This window comes from Medicago truncatula, chromosome 4 (genome assembly GCF_003473485.1).
Source record: "Medicago truncatula cultivar Jemalong A17 chromosome 4, MtrunA17r5.0-ANR, whole genome shotgun sequence".
Taxonomy (NCBI): domain Eukaryota; kingdom Viridiplantae; phylum Streptophyta; class Magnoliopsida; order Fabales; family Fabaceae; genus Medicago; species Medicago truncatula.
Window position 1 is genome coordinate 7,372,179 of NC_053045.1, and position 22,833 is coordinate 7,395,011.

The following is a 22,833-nucleotide window of genomic DNA, read 5'->3' on the forward strand; positions in this document are numbered from 1 at the left end:
ATAAAGGAGGATGTTCTGTTTTAGCTTTTTGTATAGTTTTTTGTCACCCTTGGCAACTTACTATATTTGTGTCTATGCTTTGCAGTAGTTGTGTCTAAATTGTTGCTACTGTGTGCCTTTTGTTTGATTTTGGCTAGTAGAGTTGGTTGGAGCTAAATGTATTTTATTTGACAAGATTGATGGAAGTGGCTACCTTAGAAGCACGGACACTACTCCTCAGATTAGGCGTGTTATGCGTGTCCGACACCGACACTTGTAATTACACTTAATTATGTGATTTTTCCAAAAATTTTGCTATGTCGGCGTGTCAGTGGCCGGTGTCCGTGTACGTATCCGTACTTCATAGGTGGCTAATATTGGCAGGTGGGTGTGTGGATTTAAAGGATTTGGCTATATGAAAGAAACATAGGTGCTTCTGCGTTATGTTTTTATTCTAGGTGTGTTTAATTAGTAATGAGTCTGGTATGGTATGGTATGTTAAGAGGTGAAATACCACATATTTAGGCCTTTCTGGTTATGTTTCAGGTTTTTTAAGTTTTTAGATGAGTTACAGATTCATTTGTTGTATCATGTTGAGTGTCTTTTGGTTTGGGATATTGTGTCTTTAGCAAAATTTGTGGCTCCATTGACATAACTTACTAGAAATGATCACCCTTTTGCTTGGACTGAAAATTGTGAGGTGAGTTTTCGACTATTGAATGAACATTTGACGACCTCTGATGTGTTAATTCTGCCAGAACGATACAAATTGTACGAAGACGCCTCTCATCAAGGATTGAGGAGCGTTCGGTTGCAAAAAAACGAAGGTAATGACTTATTCATCGTGACAACTGAAAACAAACATCCAAAAGGAATTATGCTGCTCATGATTTGGAACTTGAGATAATCATTTGTACATAAGTGCATTTACGGTTTTCATGGACCAGTATAGTCCTATTCGACCGGAATGAACTCAATATAGACAAAGAAAGTGGATGAATACTTTCAAGGAATTTAACTTCATTCTACAATAACACACCATTAGAGAGCTAATGCAATGAGGCATGCTCTTATTCAACAAAGGATTCTTGCATCCTCTGGCTAAGCAATAAGTTGTTCTTGAAAAAGTTTCATTATCTGGAATTAGATGTAGAATTTTCATCAGAATTCAGGAGAATTAAGATTAGAATGATCATTATTTCTAATGGATTAATTGAGAATATCCAGAACCATCATTTTGATTATAAACTTCTACAAGAAAAGAGGCAATTAATTGTGGAAAGGAAGACACCAAAATTTAATGTTGGACAAGATAATATTCTACAGATATGTGTGGTCACGGTGGCAAAGATAAGAAGATCAATTTTAGAGGGGGTACATAAGAGTAAATTCGGTTCTTATCCGAATGCGACCAAGATGTATCAAGACTTCAAAGCAAATAACATATTTTATCCACACACTTCTTACCAATAAAGACGACCTACCATGTGGAGAATTTATAAGAGGTTTATGTTTTTGAAATTGTATACCTTCATGGAGTCCCTTCGAGCAGTGTTTCGATACGGAACTAAAATTTACATCTTATTTTGGAAGAGCACTCCATAAGGCCTTGGGGAAAGAACTGAGACCGAGTCCGACTTATCGTCCTCAGATCGATGGACATATTAAAAGGACTATCTCGTCGTTACAAGATTTTTTTGTGTTTCAGATAATCGTTAAAGGTTGGATGACTTGTTGCCACTATTGAAATTTTAGAAGAATCACAATTTTCATGCAAGAAATGGAATGACATCGTATGAAGTTTTCTATAAATAAGAGTGTAAAGAGTCGTTGTATTGATATCATGTCTAAGTGGTGCTAACAATTGCACTACAATGTGAGAGACTGTTTTATTTTATGAAAATTTTAATTTGTGTATAAATATATCTTCGCCTCATGGATTTTTTACAAAACCAATTTGGTAATTGTTTAAAACTATTATTGGTATTTTGATATTTTTCTCCATGTCTACCATGAAAAGCTGAAAAAGAAATACAAGTAATAATTAAAGATTGATAAAAAAAACTGGAGTAGCTCTTATTTCTAACAAGATTTACCTCATCACTTCGTTGATTAAAAGGACAATGATGACATATTCAAGTACTTATGAGACATTTAACAACAAATTTAATTCTACAATTGGTTTCTTGTAAAAACTGATAACGTTCTTTTAATAGAATTCAGCGTAGTATATGATGTTTTTAACAATATAAAGTGAAGAAGGAAAAAATATTTATCACAAAAAGGGAAAAAAGATGGCTAGAATATTGATGTTTATTTATGCCATGGTCCTTTTTGTATTTCTTGTTGTAATCAAAGTCGGTGGTAAGCCCTTTTTCTCACCATCTTCAAAAAAAAATTATTTACCTTTACACAAATATTTCATTAGATTGTGTATTAATGGTGTTTTATTTTATATTTATTTTTTCAATTAGCAGCTTCTCGTAATTGCGAACTTGACTCTGATTGTCCAAATTATTTGTGTTACCCTCCTAAAGTTGGGAAGTGTTATTTTCATAATTGTTACTGCAATTAACAAGTAAGTTGAATAATTATTTCGTTTTTTTTTTTTTTTTTTTTTTTTAAGGATATTTCGTTTCTTTTGTAATCTTATAATTCTAGCTCTCTTCTCTCCTTATCAAACCTTAGTCGTCACCCCTTTTCCTTCTCAAATCCTATAATTTTAGCTCTCTTCTCTCCTTCTCAAACCCTAGCTGTGACCCAAAAATCACCCCTTCGAGTTATTTTTCCTTCTATCCTAATTAAATAAGTGATTTCACATATTTTCTGTTTTCTTTCGTTTGTTTTTGTGATTTCGTCGTCTCTGAACATCTCTGTTTGTTTTGATTTCCCGTCTTTTTGCGTTGTGTTTTTTATTTTCCGTCTTAATGCGGTGTTTATTTGATTCAGGTTGAAAGATTAGCTATGAGCAAGTGCAGATCCGATCAATGACAATAACTTTGTCGTCGTCAACGTTGCAGATCCGGAGACATGAGTATAACAGAGACTTGAATATAGTCATATTTGTAGACATAAATACTTTGCCGTTTTATGCTATTATGGATGTTGTGAGTTTGTTCAGAGATTCATCCTTTTTGTTTTTAGCGAATTTGGATTTGTATTGTATCGATGTACTCTATCAATTTGAATGAATGAATATCGTTTACTTTTGTCAAAAAATCTCATGTTTAGTTTTTTTATTTGTTTGACATTTTGATTAGTTGGATAATGTAAAAAGAATAATACAAAACAAATAAGAAGTCACATTTACCTCAAACAAAATAAAAAGCAATTAGTCATAGGGGAGCTTCTACGGTGAGGTGTACCGCGATACTCTGCTTCATAAATTTATAAATTAATGATCATTTTATGAAATAAGTTGTTATTTGTCATTATTTATATTTTAGAAAACACCGTCTCATGAGGAAAAAAAAACATCATTTCATTGTTTATATGAATTATATTAAATTTTTAACATTTTCTCATAAAAAATAATCAATATTCTTCATTATGAGCAATAAAAATTCAAAAAAAGTAAATTTTATTTCATCGACGCTTTTGGTAAATAAGATTTAATTATTATAATTGTCAATGATAGAAAATAATTATTTTTTCTTCAAAAAACAATCAATTTAATTATTAATTTAATGTTTGGTGTACCGGTATACTTAAAATGTTGGGTGTACCATAGAATTTGTCATTACTCATATTATAACACCATATTTTCTCTAGATTTATTGAAGAAGAAAAAAAATTAGAACATTTACATATTCCACACACGATCTACCCCCATCTTCTTCATATAAAACTCATCAAAAAATTGCATGAGATGCATGATGAAAATAAAAAAAATAAAAAAATGACAAGAGCAATTTAAGGGGACAATAATGATGGTGTAAATGGAGAGGGTTGAATGGATAAAACGTTGTTGGATTGAGAGATGCGAGAAGGTTATGAGTTGAAGAGTATGGAAATGAAAGTGGCTGTGTTGCATATGGTAGAGAGACATGATTAAGTTGAGTAATTTTTACTTGTTAAAATTAATTAATGTCTTATTCTCTTAAGAACTCAAGTAACATTCACTTTTGTGAGATTTAAAAAAAAAAAAAAAAAAAACCTTCTTTCTTTAATTTTTCTGTGTTAATATCTGATCATTGAGTTTTTTGTGTGTCCAGATTTTTAGCTTTTTTTTTCTTTCTTTTGGTACAAGATTTTTGGCTTTTTATCGACGATACAAATGAAAAGAGATTGAGATATGATTATGTATAAAAATGTGTAAATGCTCTAATCTTCAAATTTAAAAAATCTATACCATTCGATGGATCTAATGTTATCTTTGTTCTGATCTAATGGTGAGAGACTTAATTGATCCATCATCCTATAAACTACCATAGATATATGCTTATATTATAAACTTCTAGCAAATTTTTAAAATACTTTATGTGTATATGTGTATTAGTTGTTATTGTAATATTTTAATTTGCATTAGATTAATAATAAATATGTGCATTCTTTCTTAAAAAATAAAAATAAATATGTGCAAAGTTATATTTTTCATTTACGTAAAAAACGATAATTTATTTTAATTATTTGTAATTTTATTAATAAGGGTTGATAAGTTTTTGGCCCTATGAATATAATCACTTTTGTTTTTAGTTCTCGTAAAAAAAATGACATATTTTGATCCCTATACAAATTTTCAGCACATACTTTGAGTCCTTGTAAAATTGATTTTTGTTTAATTATACTTAAACTTTTAAATTTTAGCTAAAATTTTATTACTTTAATCTTTAAATTTGGTTGTTTAGAAAAATTCATATTTAATTCATTATATGTTAAAATATATATATATATATTTTTATATAAAAGAGTTTCTTATAATGTTCTTAAAATGTCTGACTAAAATCATTCAAAAATTTAGAAAAAAAGGTTAAGATATATTGAAAATTACGCTGGAACGAAAGACAAGCGAGGAACAAATTGAACCAAGATCGTTTTTTAAAGACTATATTTATAGATTTAGAAAACACAACATTGTGGTATATCTATGCATGACTATTTGAATTCTATGTAAAAGATTAACAATTTCTGACACTTGGGTCTGTTCGGTTCGTGGGTTTTGAAGGGGAGGGGAGGGGAAGGGAGGGGAGGGGAAGGGAGGGAATATTTTAAAAAATTTGTGTTTGGTTCAATTTTTAGGAGGGGAGGGGAGGGAGAGGAAGGGGAGCAAAATTCCTCATAAGCTCATTTATTGCTCCCCCTCAAATTGGAGTTTTTTGGAGGGGAGGGGAGGGAAAGAGAGACGAGTTAATGCAATTTAAATTACATTGACATAATTATCCTCATGTTTATTTTTAAATGACAAAACCGTCCTTATTAAAAATTTAAGTGTTTTCAACATATTGCTTATTACCATCTTTTTTGTAACATGCCAATGTCAATTTTTTTTATCGAGAACTGCATATTCTTGTCTTCTAATTTTTTTTATGCGAATTCACTTTTTTGACTAACGTTGCTTTTATTTTTTTTATTTTGATATATTTATTTTATAGTTTTTAATTGTATTATATATTAAAACATAATTAATAAAATTTGTAGAAGATTTTTTTATAAATATATTTTAAAAATAATTTCTAACAGTAAATTTTTTATAAATATTTTTATATTGTACTAGATTATTTTAGAAGTGCTCTAATATTTATGAATACTTAATATTTTTTTTGTTTGATTATTTATGGAGTTTTTGGTTACGAGTTTTTATGTTTAAATTTTTATGAAGTGAATAATATAAAAATCATGATATTGTTTTAAGGTTACACGGATAAAAAGGTAATTTGATTTTAAAATTCCTCCCCTTCCCTTATGAACCAAACACATATTTAATTAAAATCCCTTCTCTCCCCCTACCTCCCATCATTTGAACCAAATATATATTTAATTGATATATCTCTCCTTCTCTTCCCTCCCCTCCATTAAAACCCCTCTCCTCCCCTCCCCTCCGTTGAACCAAACAAACCCTAAAAAGACAAATGTCAAACACAAATAACATAAAAACATATTGATTATCGAAACACATGTTGCAGAAGAAAAATAAAATATTGGCCACCCTCACATTTATAGATCATAGATTGAAAATATGTAAGTAACCTCGTGATCAAAGGAACATGCCCCCATGCAAACATTTTAGGATCTTAGTTGTCACAACTCACAACAATTATAAAGAATAAAATCCTAGACAACACCAACCCCCCAATGTACTGGATCGAATTTCTGTTTCAAAATTCTGATTCTCCAACACAGTGATTAAGATTAATTTTCTTAATTATTATATCAATCAACAAGCTACATTTTAGTTCAACAGGAAAAAAGTTGATGAGAATAATATCCCATAATATTTTGTACTAACTCTATTCTATAGTCCTAAATATATATATATATATATTTTTAACAATACTAACCCTTTTCCTATATAAGTGAAGAGAATAAGGACAGTTTCTTCCCATGTGCAACTCTGCCACTGCACCCCAAAACTTCATTGATTCCTCTCTGATTATATCAGACCTACCCATCTCATTATCCCTAAAGAAGACAAAGTCCACCAACTGCCTTTAAAACCCATCTTACACATATATAGGACCTCGTTTCCCTTACACATTCATATCTTCAATATTATACCTCTCATTTTTCACTTTCCTTCAATCATTATATTACTTTCATTGGCCTCTGATTTTTTTAAGTATGGTCTAAATTTGGAATTATATAAATCTTGGTCGTCATATAAAAATGAATGGTTGAAATTGTTTAAAATTTATTTATTAGTAATATAATTTGAGTTGTTTGATAATTGATACAAAATCAATGATTATATGTGTAACTTTAGAACAATGTGATACATATATGTGTAAGGGCTTTATAGATTTTTTAAGATTTTTTTTTTAAACAACACAATTTTTTTTTTTATAGATTTTGTAAATACAGACTCAAGTTTTGAGTTTATTGGTTCGAGTGAAATTGAACTGTGATTTTTAAAGTACAATCTTAATTAAAAGAATGTGACCAGTCAAATTTTAAACAAAATTTAGTATTCAACGAAACTGATGAATATAGTTATCAAAAAAGAAATTTTTTAATTTCCAATCACGTGCAAAATTCAGCAAATATTAACAAACACTCAAATCGAAAAAATGATTTCCTAACTCCCTTTCCCCTTTCATCATTAATATAATCTTCATTTTTTTAACATACAAGAGAATTTTGAATGTTGAGTATGTCTAAAACATTCATGTGATAGCTACGTATGAATGACCATGCTAGGTACACAAAACTTCATTTAAGTCAAAAGGGAGTTTCCATCAAATTACTATTTAAGCTTTAGATCATAAAGAAGTACCAGAATGCTCGCCTTGTGTTCTGCAACAATTTATGCATTGAACTTGACAACCTATATGGTTAAATATTAGAGTTCATAGGGGAGTTGGAGTGCTCACTTTTCATTGTTTCAACATTCTTTATAATTCATCACTTGTCATCATGTGAGTAATATAGGGTTTTTAAAACTAGGTCTAATTCTATAAGAGACAATTCTATTCAATAAGTATATCCAACCACCGATGATTTATCATCATGAGGCAAATGTTTTATATATTGGATCCGAGATCGAACATGTGAGACCTTCAAGTTATAGTTTAATTGGTTCAATCGATTCAAGCACAACGAACTAAATGAAAAATAAATGTAAGCAAACATTGATTTCTAGTGGTTCAGTTGAACTGATCAATTCGGTCTAATTTTTCAAACATTGATTAACGATCATCCTAATCAACTTGTCATCGAAGACTAAATGTAAGCAAATTTAAAGAGTATTTTAACTCGATTAAACTCTGATACAATTTAGTTTAACCAGATTGTGATACCATTGAAATCAACTCAAGTGAATAAACGGCTGGTTTCTAGTGCATCCCATTGCACCGGTCAGTTTTGTCAAACATTGATTAACGACAATCCTAATCAACTTGTCATCGAAGACTAAATTTAAGCAAATTTATATAGTATCTTGTTATGTTTGAACACTTTTCTCTTCCGCTAGACGCAACAACCGTTGATTTGTTACGTATAAATGTACAATCAACTTGTCATCGAAGACTAAATGTAACCAAATTTAAATAGCATATATTTTGTTATGTTTGAGAACTTTTCTCTTCTGTTAGACGCAACAACAACCGTTGATTCGTTACGTATAAATATGTACAAGAAGAAGAAACAAAAAGAGTAGTTTATTTTTCAGCTTTCATATAATTCTCACATAAAACACAAGAAAAAACAAAAAATTTGCGTAATCAGCGCCTGTGAGTCTTTGTTGGAATAATTCATATTCTCTAATTGATTATTAAATTGCAAAAAGCATATTATCTTTACCAATTTTTAAAAGGGTTTTGATTCCATAGTAGGTGGCAAGTTTTGGAATGATATAGAAGAAAAGGTAGCGGAAAAAAAGGTGAAAGAGTGAAGTGAAGCTTATGGATTTGAGTGATAGAATAATTACAAAGGAAAAGGGAATCAATGTTGGGATGTATCTGACTTTATGCGGATGTGAAAAGCTCAATCAGTGATTTCTTGAGTTAGTTTATTTTCTGTCTGATAGAATGTCAGTGAAGTAGTGGATAGGGAAATGAGCTATCTCACTTTATTCCATGCAATCAACAATTTCTCGCATTCACGCAGTTTAGACATCGATATCGGTTCATCAAGAACAAATGTCGTCGAGATTCATGTTCTCTATTTTTATTTATATTATTAAAATTAAAATCAACCTTATTTAAACTGTTTAATTATGATCGAACGATCATCGATGTATTGACTGCGTGAAAGACGGATCATGCAGAATGATAGTAATCCGTAATTTAAAACAATTTTTTACTCACGGTACTTTCTCTCTCTTTCACTATTTGAAATTCTGAAACAGTGATTAATTTCCACGTTACTTTGATGTGTATATCAGAAGATGATGTCAATTTGAACAAGTACTGTTGTCCACATGCAGAATAATGAACTACAGTACAAGGGATTAGTTTTGTTCCAAAATTAGAAGACTATCTTTCATTTTCTTTTCTCATTGACAATGGAAATAGAAAAGCTCTTCATTGAAATTGTGGTTATAACACAATAGTTAATGATATTTCTTTGTAGACAAAAAACATAAAGATAAGAAACTTACATGAGAAAACCCTAAGTAACTTTTTTTTCTGTTCAAATTGAATTAGGGCAAACTTATCCTTCTTTCATTATTGAGATTCATTTGAAGTATTTACTTAACATAAAAAATGTTTTTTCATATTGATCCATAAGAAATGCAAGAAAACAAAAATATAATTATGGGATGAAAACAAGAATATGTAACTGTATTATTATATTAAACCTAGCCGGCAATTATTGATGTATTTTCCAAGAAGAATTAACCATGGTTTGAGTTGGAGGTTCATGGTTTAATTTCCATGAATTTTCCTAAATATTTGCCTAAAAAAAACAATGATTGATTTATATTTGAATTTTTTTTTATATATGATCTTATATATTGATGGAAACACATCAATTACAATGTCATGATCACCCTGCAGTTATTCAAAATAATTGAACTTTTGGCCATACTATCAAAGAAGAAGAAGTTTACAAAAGCCTGTGTATATAGTTGCAGTAAATGCTATGATGACAAACAACTTTGCAGATATCTGAGGCTGAACCCTCATGAAAGAAACAAATCAAACATGATGAAAAACTTCCTTGTAAGGTAAAGAAATTAAGAAAGAGTAAACACAAACAACAAACTATGAACATAAGAGAAGAGAAAAATCTATATTCATTAAGAACAATGAAGGATTTTCTTTATATATATTTATATATATATATGCTACTTAACTATACCTTGGACCTTGTACCAAGCCTTAACTCCAGATCTACCTCCTCAATTGAATTAGGGTTGAACTCAAACATCTTTGCTTGCATATTTTGTTGTTTATCAAAGGTGCTTGAGTTAGAGAATAATTGATTTGATGAAGAATCTATTTTCCTCTTCTTGCAATTGAAATCTTCTTCTTTAGTACTCTCAAATTCAACAAGTGGATGAGTTCTACACAAAACCAAATTCAAGCTCATAGCTACATCACTTTCATCGTCGTTTCCCCCTTTATCTCGAAACCTAGCATCTATTATACCTTTGGAGACTTTTTGATCAAAATTATCAACAGCAAGTTGAAACTTTGTTGAACATAATATATCATTTCCAGGTAAATTCAGCCATGATTCAGAAGAGTTGAAAGGAGAAATTAGGGTTTCATCTCCGAATAAAGCCTTAGAAGCCGACGAAGGGGATGAAGTTGAAGATACAAAATGATCAAGATGAGAATTAGGGTTAGTTTTATTATAAACCAAACCACAAGAAGGAGAATTAGGGAATAGGTTATTATTATAAACATTTTGAATAAGTGGATTTTGAACATGATGAGTCGCGATTTCAAGCTCGTGATGATGGTGATGATGATGATTATGATAAAGAATTTGATCATTTTGTGGTTGTTGTTTGAGTCTTGCTCTATCTTTTCTATGAACATTCATATGTCCACCTAATGCTTGTGCTGACCTAAACTCTCTTCTACAAAAGCTACAAGAATATGATCTTGGTGGCCATATACATCCTCCAAGTGACCCTGCAGCTGCATCTTCAGCAAAAGCTTGTTCTTCCCATGAATCACCATAACAAGAAGAAGAAGGGTTAGTTAGTGAACTAGCAAGATTTGAATTACTCATTGAGTACTTTCTCTTTGTTTGAATCCAACATTGATCCTGTTCCATTGATACAAAGATCACCAAAACCTAGGTGGATATATATAAGAAAACTAAGATCTTATATATGAATTAAGAAATCAAAAGCTATATGAAGTTTGTTACTATCTAGGGCTTAATGATATATAGATAGATAAAGGATTGATTAAGAGAGGGTTTTGTTTGTGGAACATGTGTGACATGAAGTGTTAAATACTCTAACTTACTTGTATTTTGGTGTATGATTAAACCAAACACTTTTGGTGTTTTTTGTGTTTGGTTTTGAAAAAGAGTCAATGAGGGGACACACACACTAACTTGCCCTTCTTTTCTGCATTTTTTTCTTAGTGAAGAGGAGAGGAAAGATAAGCAAAAGCAGCCATGTATTTGAAAAATAGTGATGTGGGGCCCACTAATGTCTTACATATAATAACATAAGATGTGAGGTGGGGGGTGGATATAGTACAACAATACTGACTTAACTCAAAAAAATCTGACTGCAATCTCCTCAGACTTTGAGATCCAGCATTGTGTTGTCCTTTTTTTTTGTTGAGAAAATAATGTCCTTTGGTTTTAATTTTATTGTACAATAGAACGAACATATAGGGTTTTCATGTGTCCTTTTTTATATTGTATAATAATAAAATAATACTTACAATAATGATACTAGTAGGACATATTTATATATACATAGGTGGTAACGATCAATCCATATATGTGTATGACGTACTTGATAATATAAGCTGAATTTGTGGTTGTAGAAGAATCAAGATTTTGGTCTCTGCCAAACATAGATTAGTGAGAGACAAGTAACTTTAATTCTTTTTTTCTTTTTTGAGGAAAGTAACTTTAATTCTGTTTGGTTTTCGAAGAAGTATATATGTGTTGAGATGAGACACTAAAGGAGGACAGGGTCGGCCCATAGTCCGTCGAGGTTGGGCGACGACACCGGACCTCCAATTTTTTGGGGCCCAAATTTTTATTTTTTTTTTATATGTAAGCCACGAAAATAATGGTTATATATCAATTAAAAGAAAATTAATTTAATTTGTACAGTTTGCTTTAGTGGCGTGGCCATTTTTTGATGAGTGTGAGGTCATGTGTTCAAGACCCACAAAAGTGTAATTTTTAATAATTTTTTTTTAAATAACTTATTTATTTTTTTTGGGCCCAGTTTTTTTTTTTTTTGCATCCCTTATAAAATTAAAACCGGACCTATAAATTTGTTAAGACGGCCCTGAAGGAGGAGGTCTTGAGTTCAATCTATATGTATAATAAACTTCTCTTATCTAACAAATTATTAAAGGTCTGTTTAAATTGAGGGTTTAGAAGGGGAAGAGAGGGGATAGTTTATTTTTCTTTTTTAAAATACAAATTATATAACATGTTTTTCTAAAATAAATTAAGTGTGATTGAAGTATTATATGATCGTTTATAATGTTATTATTTTAATTTTTTTAAAAACAATTCATAGTGTCCATAATTTAAAAACGAAAATCAAACTCTCCCCTCTCTTCCCCTCCTAAACTATCCAAACACACCCAAATAAAACTTTTGTTGGTGATTATCATTTATATTAATGGTGCGTTAATCTCCTGCTACTAACAAATCTTTCTCTAATTTCCCTAAAAAAAATAAAAAATATTATTTCTCTAATAAAAAAAAGAATCAACTTTTGATTGCGATTGTTATTGTTATGAACTGTGTGTTGAATCTTTTGGAAGCTTATCTCTAGGCAATATCTTGTGCTAGGCGAGGTCTTGGATGATGCATGTTTATGTATTTTATTTTTGGTTCCCACTTTTTACAATAAGTTTGCTTCATTTTCTTCCTTGTGATTGATGTTGTAATTTTTTTTAAAGGCAAATAATTATTATATATATTAGCGAAAAGATGGATACTCAAGTGCCCGTCTTTTCGTTTTTTTTATTGCGCTTTGAAAATTATTAACAGTGTTTTTTTTATGAAATTTTGATTTGGATTAAAACTACTAATATAAATATTTGTTGCTTTCAAGTTATAAAAGCAAAGAAACTCTTCCAAGGTAAAAAAAAAATAGCAAAAAATTAAAACAACACAAAAAAAATCCACTAAACTCCTATCATGAACACCTAACCACAACCCAACAAGCGAAAACTAGGAACATAACCCCTCAATCAGCCAATCGCTGGATAAATCCGCCACAAAATACTAACGGGGCCAACACATAATGAGTTCATGATCCCACTCATAGAAGGAACATGTGTGACAAGAATGTTTTCCTAAAAACTACTTCCAAAAGGTAAGGTAACCATATCTACAAACTAGAGCACATACGTCTCCTTCCCCAAAAAGATGTGAGCATTTCGGGAACTCCACAAAGACCACACAACATATTGTCAGATTAATAAGAAACCCAACTTATTAATCGCCACCCCCACTTAATTCGAACATAAAACTAAGAAAACTTGGTAAATTTGAAGGTAAAATCAACGCCCACCTCTACTTAAAAGATTAAAAAAAAATACTCCCTCCGTTCCAAATTGTACGTCACTTTAGAAGAAAAAAAATTGTCCCAAATTATATGTCGTTTTACAAAACCAATGAAACATTCATTTTTCCTATTATATCCTTAACTAAGGATGGGAATAGGCCAGGTCGGCCTACATGGACCTACGGCCTAGCTTACGACATGCTAGACCAGACTTTTTTCTTAAACAGAGAATGCCTAGACTTTTTTAGAAGCCTATTTAACCTAAAAGGCCAGGCCTCATGCCATTCAAAAAGCCTCTTAGGCCTATTAGGCCAGTCTATTTAAGTAAATATGAATAATATTATTTATTATTATATTATATTTTGTACTTTGAATCAAAATAAAAAGTTGTTAACTTTTTCAATAATTTAAGCTTATTAGTATACATTAATGTTTTGCATATTTAAATGTATTATTATAAACTAGAATTGAAATATGATACAATATATAGGTGAAATTTCCTAAAAACTCATATTGATTATCAAAAGAGAGTTTAATCTAATTGATATATAGTTCGCTAGTCTATTTAAACTCAGATCACATTGCTTATTTAAAAATGTTCATATGAAATAGGCTTTTAAACATGCTAGCAGACCGTATCAGGCTTTCAGAAGGCCAGATTCATGCCTAAAAAGTAAGTATATGACAGGTCGTAGGCCAGGCTTAACTATTTATACTCTTTCTTCTTTCAATTATTTCATTTATCTTTCCAATATCATTTATTAAGTATAATTTTGTAAAACAACTCATAATATCTATTTACCACATAATATTAATTACATATTTGAGACAAAGGGAGTATGTCATTGTTATTAAGATAGAGATTTTTTCCGTTTTCAGAAATAAAACAGAGTTACTTAATATGATTATATAACTTAGGAACTAACTTAAAGAGTGTGTTATAACTAGAGGGATAAATTAATAGTTTATTAAAAAAATCACACTACGTACCAGAAATTCACTGATGGTGAAGACATAAAGAGCATGATTTTTTTTTTTTTTTTAAGAAGTAAAGAGCATGAAACCTCTTGTTGCCACCGTTGTAGAGCAGAGGGTCTGCCATATAATTGATACGTTGATTAATTTATAAGTGTAAACATATGGAACTAACACTCACAACAACGATAATAAAATCAAATATAAGTGTAAATAACAGGACACAATTTAATCAATAATTTGATTTAAAAAACCTGAACAATAGATAGACTTTAGTATTTGGCTGTGTGAGATATTTCAATTGTTTAAGACCATCGCTTAGTTACACTTGGATCCATGCACGGTGTACTATCATATTTTGAAGGGAATTCATGATTGAAGCATTTCAATTTTTAATTTTTTTTAATATTAGAAACTTTATTAGAGTCCAATTGAACAATATTGTAGTGAAAACACTTTTCCCACCATCTAACTTTCATAGAATTTTTAATTACTCCATTCAAACGCACTCTAAATTTTCTAATTTATGTGGTTGCAGCAAACAAAACATGGTGCCTTTATAATCTTACATTATGCCTTTTTATGTGTGTATATCGGATACATGTTTTTTTTTTTCAAAGTGATTGTGAAAAATAAAATTAATAAAAGTGACTGTTTTTACACACAAACAATGCTCTCATGAAAGCAACCTTATTTCTTATTTTCATCTTGAATAAAATATTAATTGGCAACCACATGCTATCTAATTACGTCTAAAAATGTATCAGTGAAACATATAGTTTTAATGAAATTCTGTCGGCTTGGTATACTATCTTAATTAAGTACATCTTATTTTTTCGAAGGAAATTAAGTATATCTTATTATTTATCAATTTAATAAAACAATATCAAGACAAAATTTAGATGCAACCAAAACTTTATAATAATGCAAGTTTGCTTTGATAGTGTTGCTGTTAGTAAACGTTACAAGCAAATAGCATGCAATGCCAAAAAGACAACAGTAGAGAATTCGAAGTATAAGGAAAATGACTAATTTTTAAATATTTGTTATCATGTCATAGTCATAATTAATAAATTTCCGTAAATAAGTCATAATTAATAATCCAACTTGATCCACGGGCACAACACTTTTCAATCCTCTTCTTGAGACGACATTAATTGAAGAATTATACTAGCTACTTGCTAGTTTGAGCTTGGTTAAGTTTGTTTGAGTTCACATTAATTATTTTGTTATCACACTCTATTGTGCAATGATTTTACATTTTACTATTTCATGGTTGTTTTGTTGTCTATCTTATTATAGTTTAAGTTTACTTGATTTGATATTGTTTTTAATTTTACACTTATTTATTCCCTTGGTATTATTTTTTACGATCATAGAACTCATGTGTATAATATTGATTAAAGTAGAACCCAGCATTGAAAAATCATTATAGCACCGAAACCAACATTATTAAAAAAGAAAATTGAAAATATATATTAAAAATATCCAATTTTTTAAGAAGTTAAACTTACCTACCAAATTGACACTGGAGAAAATCGAATTTGAGATCTTGAGGAGGAGCACACTTGTAAGTCCCAGGCTAACACCGTCATACCAACTCAAGTGGGTTCCAAATATCCATTTATTTAAGTGATTATTTAAAAATAAAAATAAAAGGCTTTGTTTATTGGTCAAAAACAAGTAGAAGTAGTCTTGCTAACTTATTTATTCGTATTTTTAAGTGAAAGTAAATTATCAGTTATATATATAGAGATAATAAGAAAAAGTGTATTGTATTCTAGACCATATAAAAATTGGGGATGAAGAGGAAATTATATAAACATTTTTTACGAAAAAAACTATTCTGATAGCTATCCATCATGTTTAGGCGGTAGGAAGTAAGTTTGTATTCCTATGGATTAGACATTGTATATATATTCCTTTTAGACAATCAATGAATTAGAAGCTCATTTTAATTAATTTGTTGACTAGACTTTTGACCCGTGCGTCGCACGGATCCTATCGAGCGCAATAGACACCAATAAATTATGTTATATATTTTCATTGTTGTTAAATAAGTCTTATAAAAAATTTGTACTATTATTAAACATAGTACGATAAACATTCATAAAAAACATTAGTTATCCTAAATTACAAAATATTTTTCCATAGACAACTTTTGAAGTTACAATAGTATCTTAACCATGATCTTCACCAGCTACCAATATCATCCATTGCGTGAACATCAAATATCGTAACTCAAATATATTTTTTCTTCACCTAGAAGCAAATCTAACATATAATTATTGATCTTGTCAACAATTAAATTTTTAGGAGATAAAATAGCTTTCGGTGGATGTTGAGTAAAAAGAAATCGCTCGACAGATACTTTCCTATAGATTGGTGCCATTGGAAGACATGTTCTAGTAAATTAAAGATCTTTTGTGCAAACATGAGAAGTTTATAGAGAAATTTCAAACAATTTAGCAGGAAAATATTAGAGCATACTTAGTTTCAATTACCTCTACTAATACAAACCAATTGTTATTTTGATATATTTTTGCCTCTATAAATGCCCAATTGCTCTAAATTGCACCATGATATATCTATCAATTATCATGAACTGCATTTGAAAAAATACATAGTATCACAAATGCCTGCACAAAATGCTAATACAATTAATACTGGAACTAATTAATCTTAAAAAAAAGAATCAAACTTAAACCCAACCAATATTTTGGTGGTAAGCAAACTGAAAGATAACACTAAACAGTGGATGGTATCACTTTTAAATAGATAGTATCATTGTTTCCACTAAATGTTGCAGAAAGCTTTATCATAGTCCTTTCAAAAAGTCTCTTTGCAATACAAATCGTCCCAGCCACCAGCAACCTTGAAATGCAAGTCTGGTTCACAAACAAATTGGAGTATACAATTCCACTTGTTCTCACAATCATTCAACTTAGGACTAACCAAAGCACCAAGTAGAAATAGAAGATATCATTGAAATTTGATGGCAATTCCTTAGTGTCTTATCTCAAATATCAACATTTTTCCTATAATTGTAAAGATGAAAATGTTATATAGTGATCCTCACCAATGTAGCTGCACAATTAACAAAAAGTCCCAACAAAAGCAAAGTTGCCACAGTACCCTCCTTGACCTAATTAAACAACACAATACAATACAATGACACTTCAATTTTATTACGATACATATATGTATTGTGCTGTAAACATAAATTTATATAAAGAGAGTGTTTGAAGGGAATTGAAGACCAAAAAAGGTGTAAGTAAAAGAAATTGCAATGTAAAATTTTTGTTGAAAAGTAATAAAAAAATCATTGCATCACAGATGTGAACAAAATTGAAGATATGAACAAAAATAAGAGATTGCATCAGAAGCATCCATATGTGCTCCATCCATTATCCATTCATTCATACAACAATATAAGTAAAATGAAAAAAGGCATAAAGGAAATAGAGAGTTGATTCCTAAAAGTGAAATAACAGTTTTATTACCTATAAGCTCCGGAACTCAACTTGTATCAAAATTGTAAATCTTAATCATATTATATGTCTATATAGGTTATCAGTCCAAATTGATAGCCTATACGCTACAGAAATATAAATATAATTTCTGTCTCGACGATATATGACAAAGTGTTGTGTGTCAAGTATGAAAAAATTGTCAATATGCAGTCAACAAACAGAGGCATGCCAATGGAAGAAAGAAATTAGATCTATTATATACCTTTTTTTAGCCATGATTGCACCTTATCTTCTTATTATATGAAGCAATTTGTTGTGATACACCAAGGCAGTAGGATAAAAGCATTGACCAACAGGGCAGAGCTACATCATTTGTTTTAAAAACTCAGGTTACACCAATACAATTAATTAAATTTGCAAATAAAAAACAAAAAGGTACTGAAATTACTACACAAAGCTTCTATGCAAGAAGAAATTTCAAACATTGTAGTTTTGTTTCATCATAAGATAATGGCTAAAAATCATCTTATATCTGCAGACAATCATGTCCTTCATGAACATGTAAAATGGATTAAAATAAAAAACCATAAAAAAGACATATACAAAATAATTGAAAAAATAAAATACCTTATGGCAAGTAAGAAACAAAAGGAACACATACATGAAGTTTGATAGTCGCAAGTAAGAATCATCATTTGAGTAAACTTGTATTAGGTTTCATTTGTCCAAGGAAATAAATTTGATTCAAAAACATGAACACTAAAGTATGAAGCAGAAAAAAAGGCCAGAACCTATTAAAAAAAATCATTCAAGGTATAAATCCAACACTCACCACTGATATCAAATAAGAGCAACAACACTACATACCATAATCAATTGTTCCAAGTAAAGATGCAAAAAAAAAAAAATTTGAATATTATATTTTCAGTAAATTTGGTAATATTAAACCATCCCAAAGAACAATTTGAGTGTGATTAATTTTTTTTCTCCTTTGTTGTCAAACAAAGAAAAAGAGAGAATGAAATAAGAACAAAAACATACTAAAAAAAGCTGTATAAAATTGAATCAAAAGAGTGATTGGCATGAACAGAGAAATGCACACAAAAATCTGAGAATTAACTTTTAAAAAAATGAACACAAGAGATTAATAGAGATAAAAAAATCTCGCTGCACTAACTTTCAGCCTTATCCTCCCATCAATTGCAACATGCTACATGATGGATTCTAAAACTTATAGTAGAAACAAATCAAAAGCTGAAATTCTCACCGGAATCATCAACCGAAATCAAAATATAAGCTGAAATTCTCACCGAAATCAACCTATAGTATAAATAACACTGGAATTGTCGATGAAATTGTAAATCAAAATTGATATCAAATCGAGAAAGAAGAAATTGAATGAGAAATTGAGAAAGAAGAAATTGCATACCTCTTTCGGTGGTCTTCAGATGATGATGCCGGAAGGGGAGGCGATGAGGGTTTTAACAACTTGGGTGAATGAAATTGTTGTGCAAAAGAGATTAGGTTTTCAATGAGATATGATATTGAAATGAGGTGATGGAAGGGGAAATGAGAGAAAGAGGAAGTTTAAGCTGAACTCTGAAGAAACTTGAGCCGGCGGTACAACCATCAAGGGGAACATTGAAAATTGGTAAAATTAGGTTGGCAGACAAAAGTCATAAATAACGTTGGTATCCAGCAATTTTTGTTCTCCCATGTATACATTTTTGTTTCCAATGCTTATTACGATCACAAGGAGTTAATGCTAACACAATGGACGGAAAATATTAGGTTAAGATTAGGGTTACCAATAGCTTGATCAAACAAGCTTTAGTAAGAAAGATATCTTTTTATGGTATCAGTGTAGAGAGACATCTTAAATTAATCAATCTTTAGGTCGGGTACCGAATTTTCAAAAGAGAAAAAGTGATTAATAAAGTCGTCTCAGATTCACAATCAGCTTTTGTAAGTATATTATACACACTCTTGACGGCTTTTAATTACAATTGAATTGGTGGATGAAACAAAAAAGAGAGAAGAAACCAATCTTGTTCAAACTGGAATTTGAAGAGGCTTATGCCAAGGTTGAGAGTGTATCTCATAGTTCTTGGTAAAAAAAACATTGGGTTTTGCTAGAAATGGCGTAAGTGGATACCAGAATACCTCCCAAAAGTATCCGTACTGGCACACTAAGAGAAACTTGATCTATAGTGACAAAAAAATCCATCACTATAGGATTAATTTATGTAGTTAAATGCTAAGACGACATTTACCGACGGATCAATGCATTATACTCAACAAACAACAGATAGCAACGGAATTGTGTTCAGATGTCATTACCAACAGACTGCCGCTACAAGCTTTCGACCTTTACCTACGGACAAAAATGTAGGTAATTCTAAGGATACGATTTAAACATAAAGGACCTCTACTTACGGTAGCAGCTGTTATTGATTTTATTTTATTTTTTTTTATTGTAAGAATTAAAAATTATCATTGTTGTTTATATGTTTTTCATTCTATTATAAAATCTAAAAATAAATAATTCATAAAACTACCGTTAAAATTAGTTTACTCGGTAAATATAATAAATTATTATGATCAAAATCAGTGGAATTTGAATTTCATTGTTATAATCAATTTTTAGAAGAAAAAAAATCTTGAAGTAACCTATAACTAGAATAATTCCTCCTAATCATGACGTATTATACCATTCACCTAAACCAGTAAATCAATACTCACAAAAATCAAAGGCTTAAATATGCAAATGGTCCCTACAACTAGGGCTCGTGTGGCTTTTGATCCTTGCAAAAAAAAGAAAAAATTAATCCAATAATGAAATGCTAATGCATGGATTCGACCTCTTAAACATTTTAATTCGAAAACCTCTTATATAATTCAATAATTTGGAAACATCATCATCTTCATCAACTTAGACCGACTCATGCATCTTAGTTAAATAACAATAGCAACATAGGCAGTATACAAAACAACATAGCATAATAATATCAAATGCAAGTCAACAACATCTTAAATATTCAATTATACTTCAAGTAATGTACATAACATTATATCACATCATAACATTTTATCCTCTTCCCTCGTTTTTTATAGTCCTTTCCGTTTGTACCAAAAAAATTACTCCCATCCTTTCTTCTTCTTTTTCATTATATTATCATCTGATTATTTTTTTTTATAATGAATCATCAAGAAGGTGGGGGGTGCTAATAGTGTACGATTTGAAAATATGAAAACCGGGGTTTATTAAAATGTAAAGCCCAACCCACAATAAATTAGGGTTTTGAAAACCATAAAATGCACATTTAACCATCTTCTTCTTCTTTCACTTCATCAAAAACCTATTAGGGGCGGTGAGCAAATATAAACATGGTTCACGTTGCCTTTTACCGAAACTATGGCAAAACTTTCAAGAAGCCTCGTCGTCCTTATGAGAAGGAGCGTTTAGATGCTGAGTTGAAGCTCGTCGGAGAGTACGGTCTTCGCTGCAAGCGCGAGCTTTGGAGGGTTCAATATGCTCTTAGCCGTATCCGTAACAACGCTAGGACGCTTTTGACACTGGATGAGAAGAATCCTCGTCGGATCTTTGAGGGTGAAGCACTTTTGAGGAGAATGTTCAAACATGGTCTTCTTGATGAAACACAGAACAAGCTCGATTATGTGTTGGCTCTCACTGTTGAGAATTTTCTTGAACGTCGTCTTCAGACTCTCGTGTTCAAATCTGGAATGGCCAAGTCCATTCATCACGCTAGGGTTCTTATCAGACAGAGGCACATCAGGTATATTCATTTTTTATGTTCATATTGAATTAATCTGTTTTATATTTATATCCAACTTAATCTCACTTGTTGATCTGTTTGTTTGTCTGGTAATTTATTTGAAAGAATATTTTAGATTTGTCATTTTCAGTTTATATACAAGCTTGCATAAGCTATTTTTTGTAGCTTAATTTGATTTTGTAATTGCTATAAGCTGTCTTCGTAAGCTGCAGTGAAGATTAGCTTATTCTTCTTCTGCTTGTGTGTTACTTAATGTTTTTGTATGATGTAGGTTATGTTTAGATCATTGATTGTCTCTAACAATGTTGTGTTTGCTGTGCACATATTAATTTATTGTTTGTATTCGTCTAGTGATGGAAAAACAGGTAATCTTATCTAGTAGGAGTATACAGGCTTAACAAGTCTTTGCTTGTTCCCTTTGATTCAATACATGTTTTGTGGCTTTTACCCCATATCTGCTTTTAACTTTAACTTTTGATGTTCTCATATCTAATGCTACTGCATTTCCGGCTATCAATATACTCTTTGTATGAAGAGAAATAGAGAGAATGTGCTTATTGGTCCCTGATGTTTTTTTCTTTTTCTTTTCCTCTTTCTATTTAGTCTTGTTCAAATATGTCTGGGCATGGATGATAATGTTATTTTTTGGTTTCATAGAGTTGGGAGGCAGGTTGTTAACATCCCATCCTTCATGGTAAGGGTTGATTCACAGAAGCACATTGACTTTTCACTCACAAGTCCATTCGGTGGTGGTCTTCCTGGTCGTGTGAAGCGTAAGAACCTTAAGGCTGCAGCCAAGAAGGCTTCCGGTGGTGATGGTGATGAGGAGGATGAAGATTAAATTATGATTTTCATTTTCTTAGATCCTTGCTCTCGCCTTTTTATATCTGTCCTAGACTTTAGATTTTCTATCATGCTTCGAGACATGTTGTTTTTGATCTTTTCTTTTCCAAGTATTAAGTTTTGCTCCAATACATTTGAATTATCTTTGTTATAATTGAACCTTTTACCTGATGGTGTGTGTAAGAGAATATTATTTAGCAGTTTGATATTGCATGTTTTGATGGTATATCCGTGTATGAGCTGATCGAGGAGAACCCTCCTGTGCTAGAAGTCACGATGTTTCGTGTGGTTGACTATTGCGATTAACAACTCATGCACATCTAGCCTCCCCACTATAAATAATGAGTCATGACGTTGCATGCTACATGTGATTTTGGTATTTGATAATTTCCATGCATTGCACAAATTAGTAATATGCACTTGTGTATTCTGTGTTTGA

The 22,833-nt window shown here is 30.6% G+C and overlaps 2 protein-coding genes and 1 long non-coding RNA gene across 8 annotated transcripts; 1 reads left to right on the plus strand and 2 right to left on the minus strand.

Moving 5' to 3' along the window:
• Nucleotides 1-9,632: 9,632 nt before the first annotated feature.
• On the minus strand, nt 9,633-11,405 carry LOC11428101 (zinc finger protein 10). The gene has a single exon (XM_024780914.2). It carries the CDS (start codon nt 10,861-10,863, stop codon nt 9,931-9,933), a length of 933 nt encoding a protein of 310 aa, XP_024636682.1. The 5' UTR covers nt 10,864-11,405; the 3' UTR covers nt 9,633-9,930.
• A 5,438-nt stretch (nt 11,406-16,843) lies between these two features.
• LOC112421397 (uncharacterized) lies at nt 16,844-19,922 on the minus strand. Of its 6 annotated transcripts, none has more exons than XR_003011710.2 (4): nt 19,184-19,922; nt 18,932-19,091; nt 18,017-18,117; nt 16,844-17,426 (listed from the first exon to the last, which is right to left on the minus strand). It is a non-coding gene; the product is annotated as an uncharacterized lncRNA (long non-coding RNA). The 6 variants fall into 6 exon arrangements; XR_003011712.2 differs by having other exon boundaries at nt 18,932-19,074; nt 19,184-19,919; XR_003011711.2 differs by having other exon boundaries at nt 19,022-19,091; nt 19,184-19,907.
• Nucleotides 19,923-21,081: 1,159 nt separating this feature from the next.
• On the plus strand, nt 21,082-22,620 carry LOC11428102 (40S ribosomal protein S9-2). Its single transcript, XM_003604860.4, has 2 exons — nt 21,082-21,551; nt 22,209-22,620. Exons 1-2 carry the CDS (start codon nt 21,142-21,144, stop codon nt 22,390-22,392), a joined length of 594 nt encoding a protein of 197 aa, XP_003604908.1. The 5' UTR covers nt 21,082-21,141; the 3' UTR covers nt 22,393-22,620.
• The last annotated feature ends 213 nt before the right edge of the window (nt 22,621-22,833 follow it).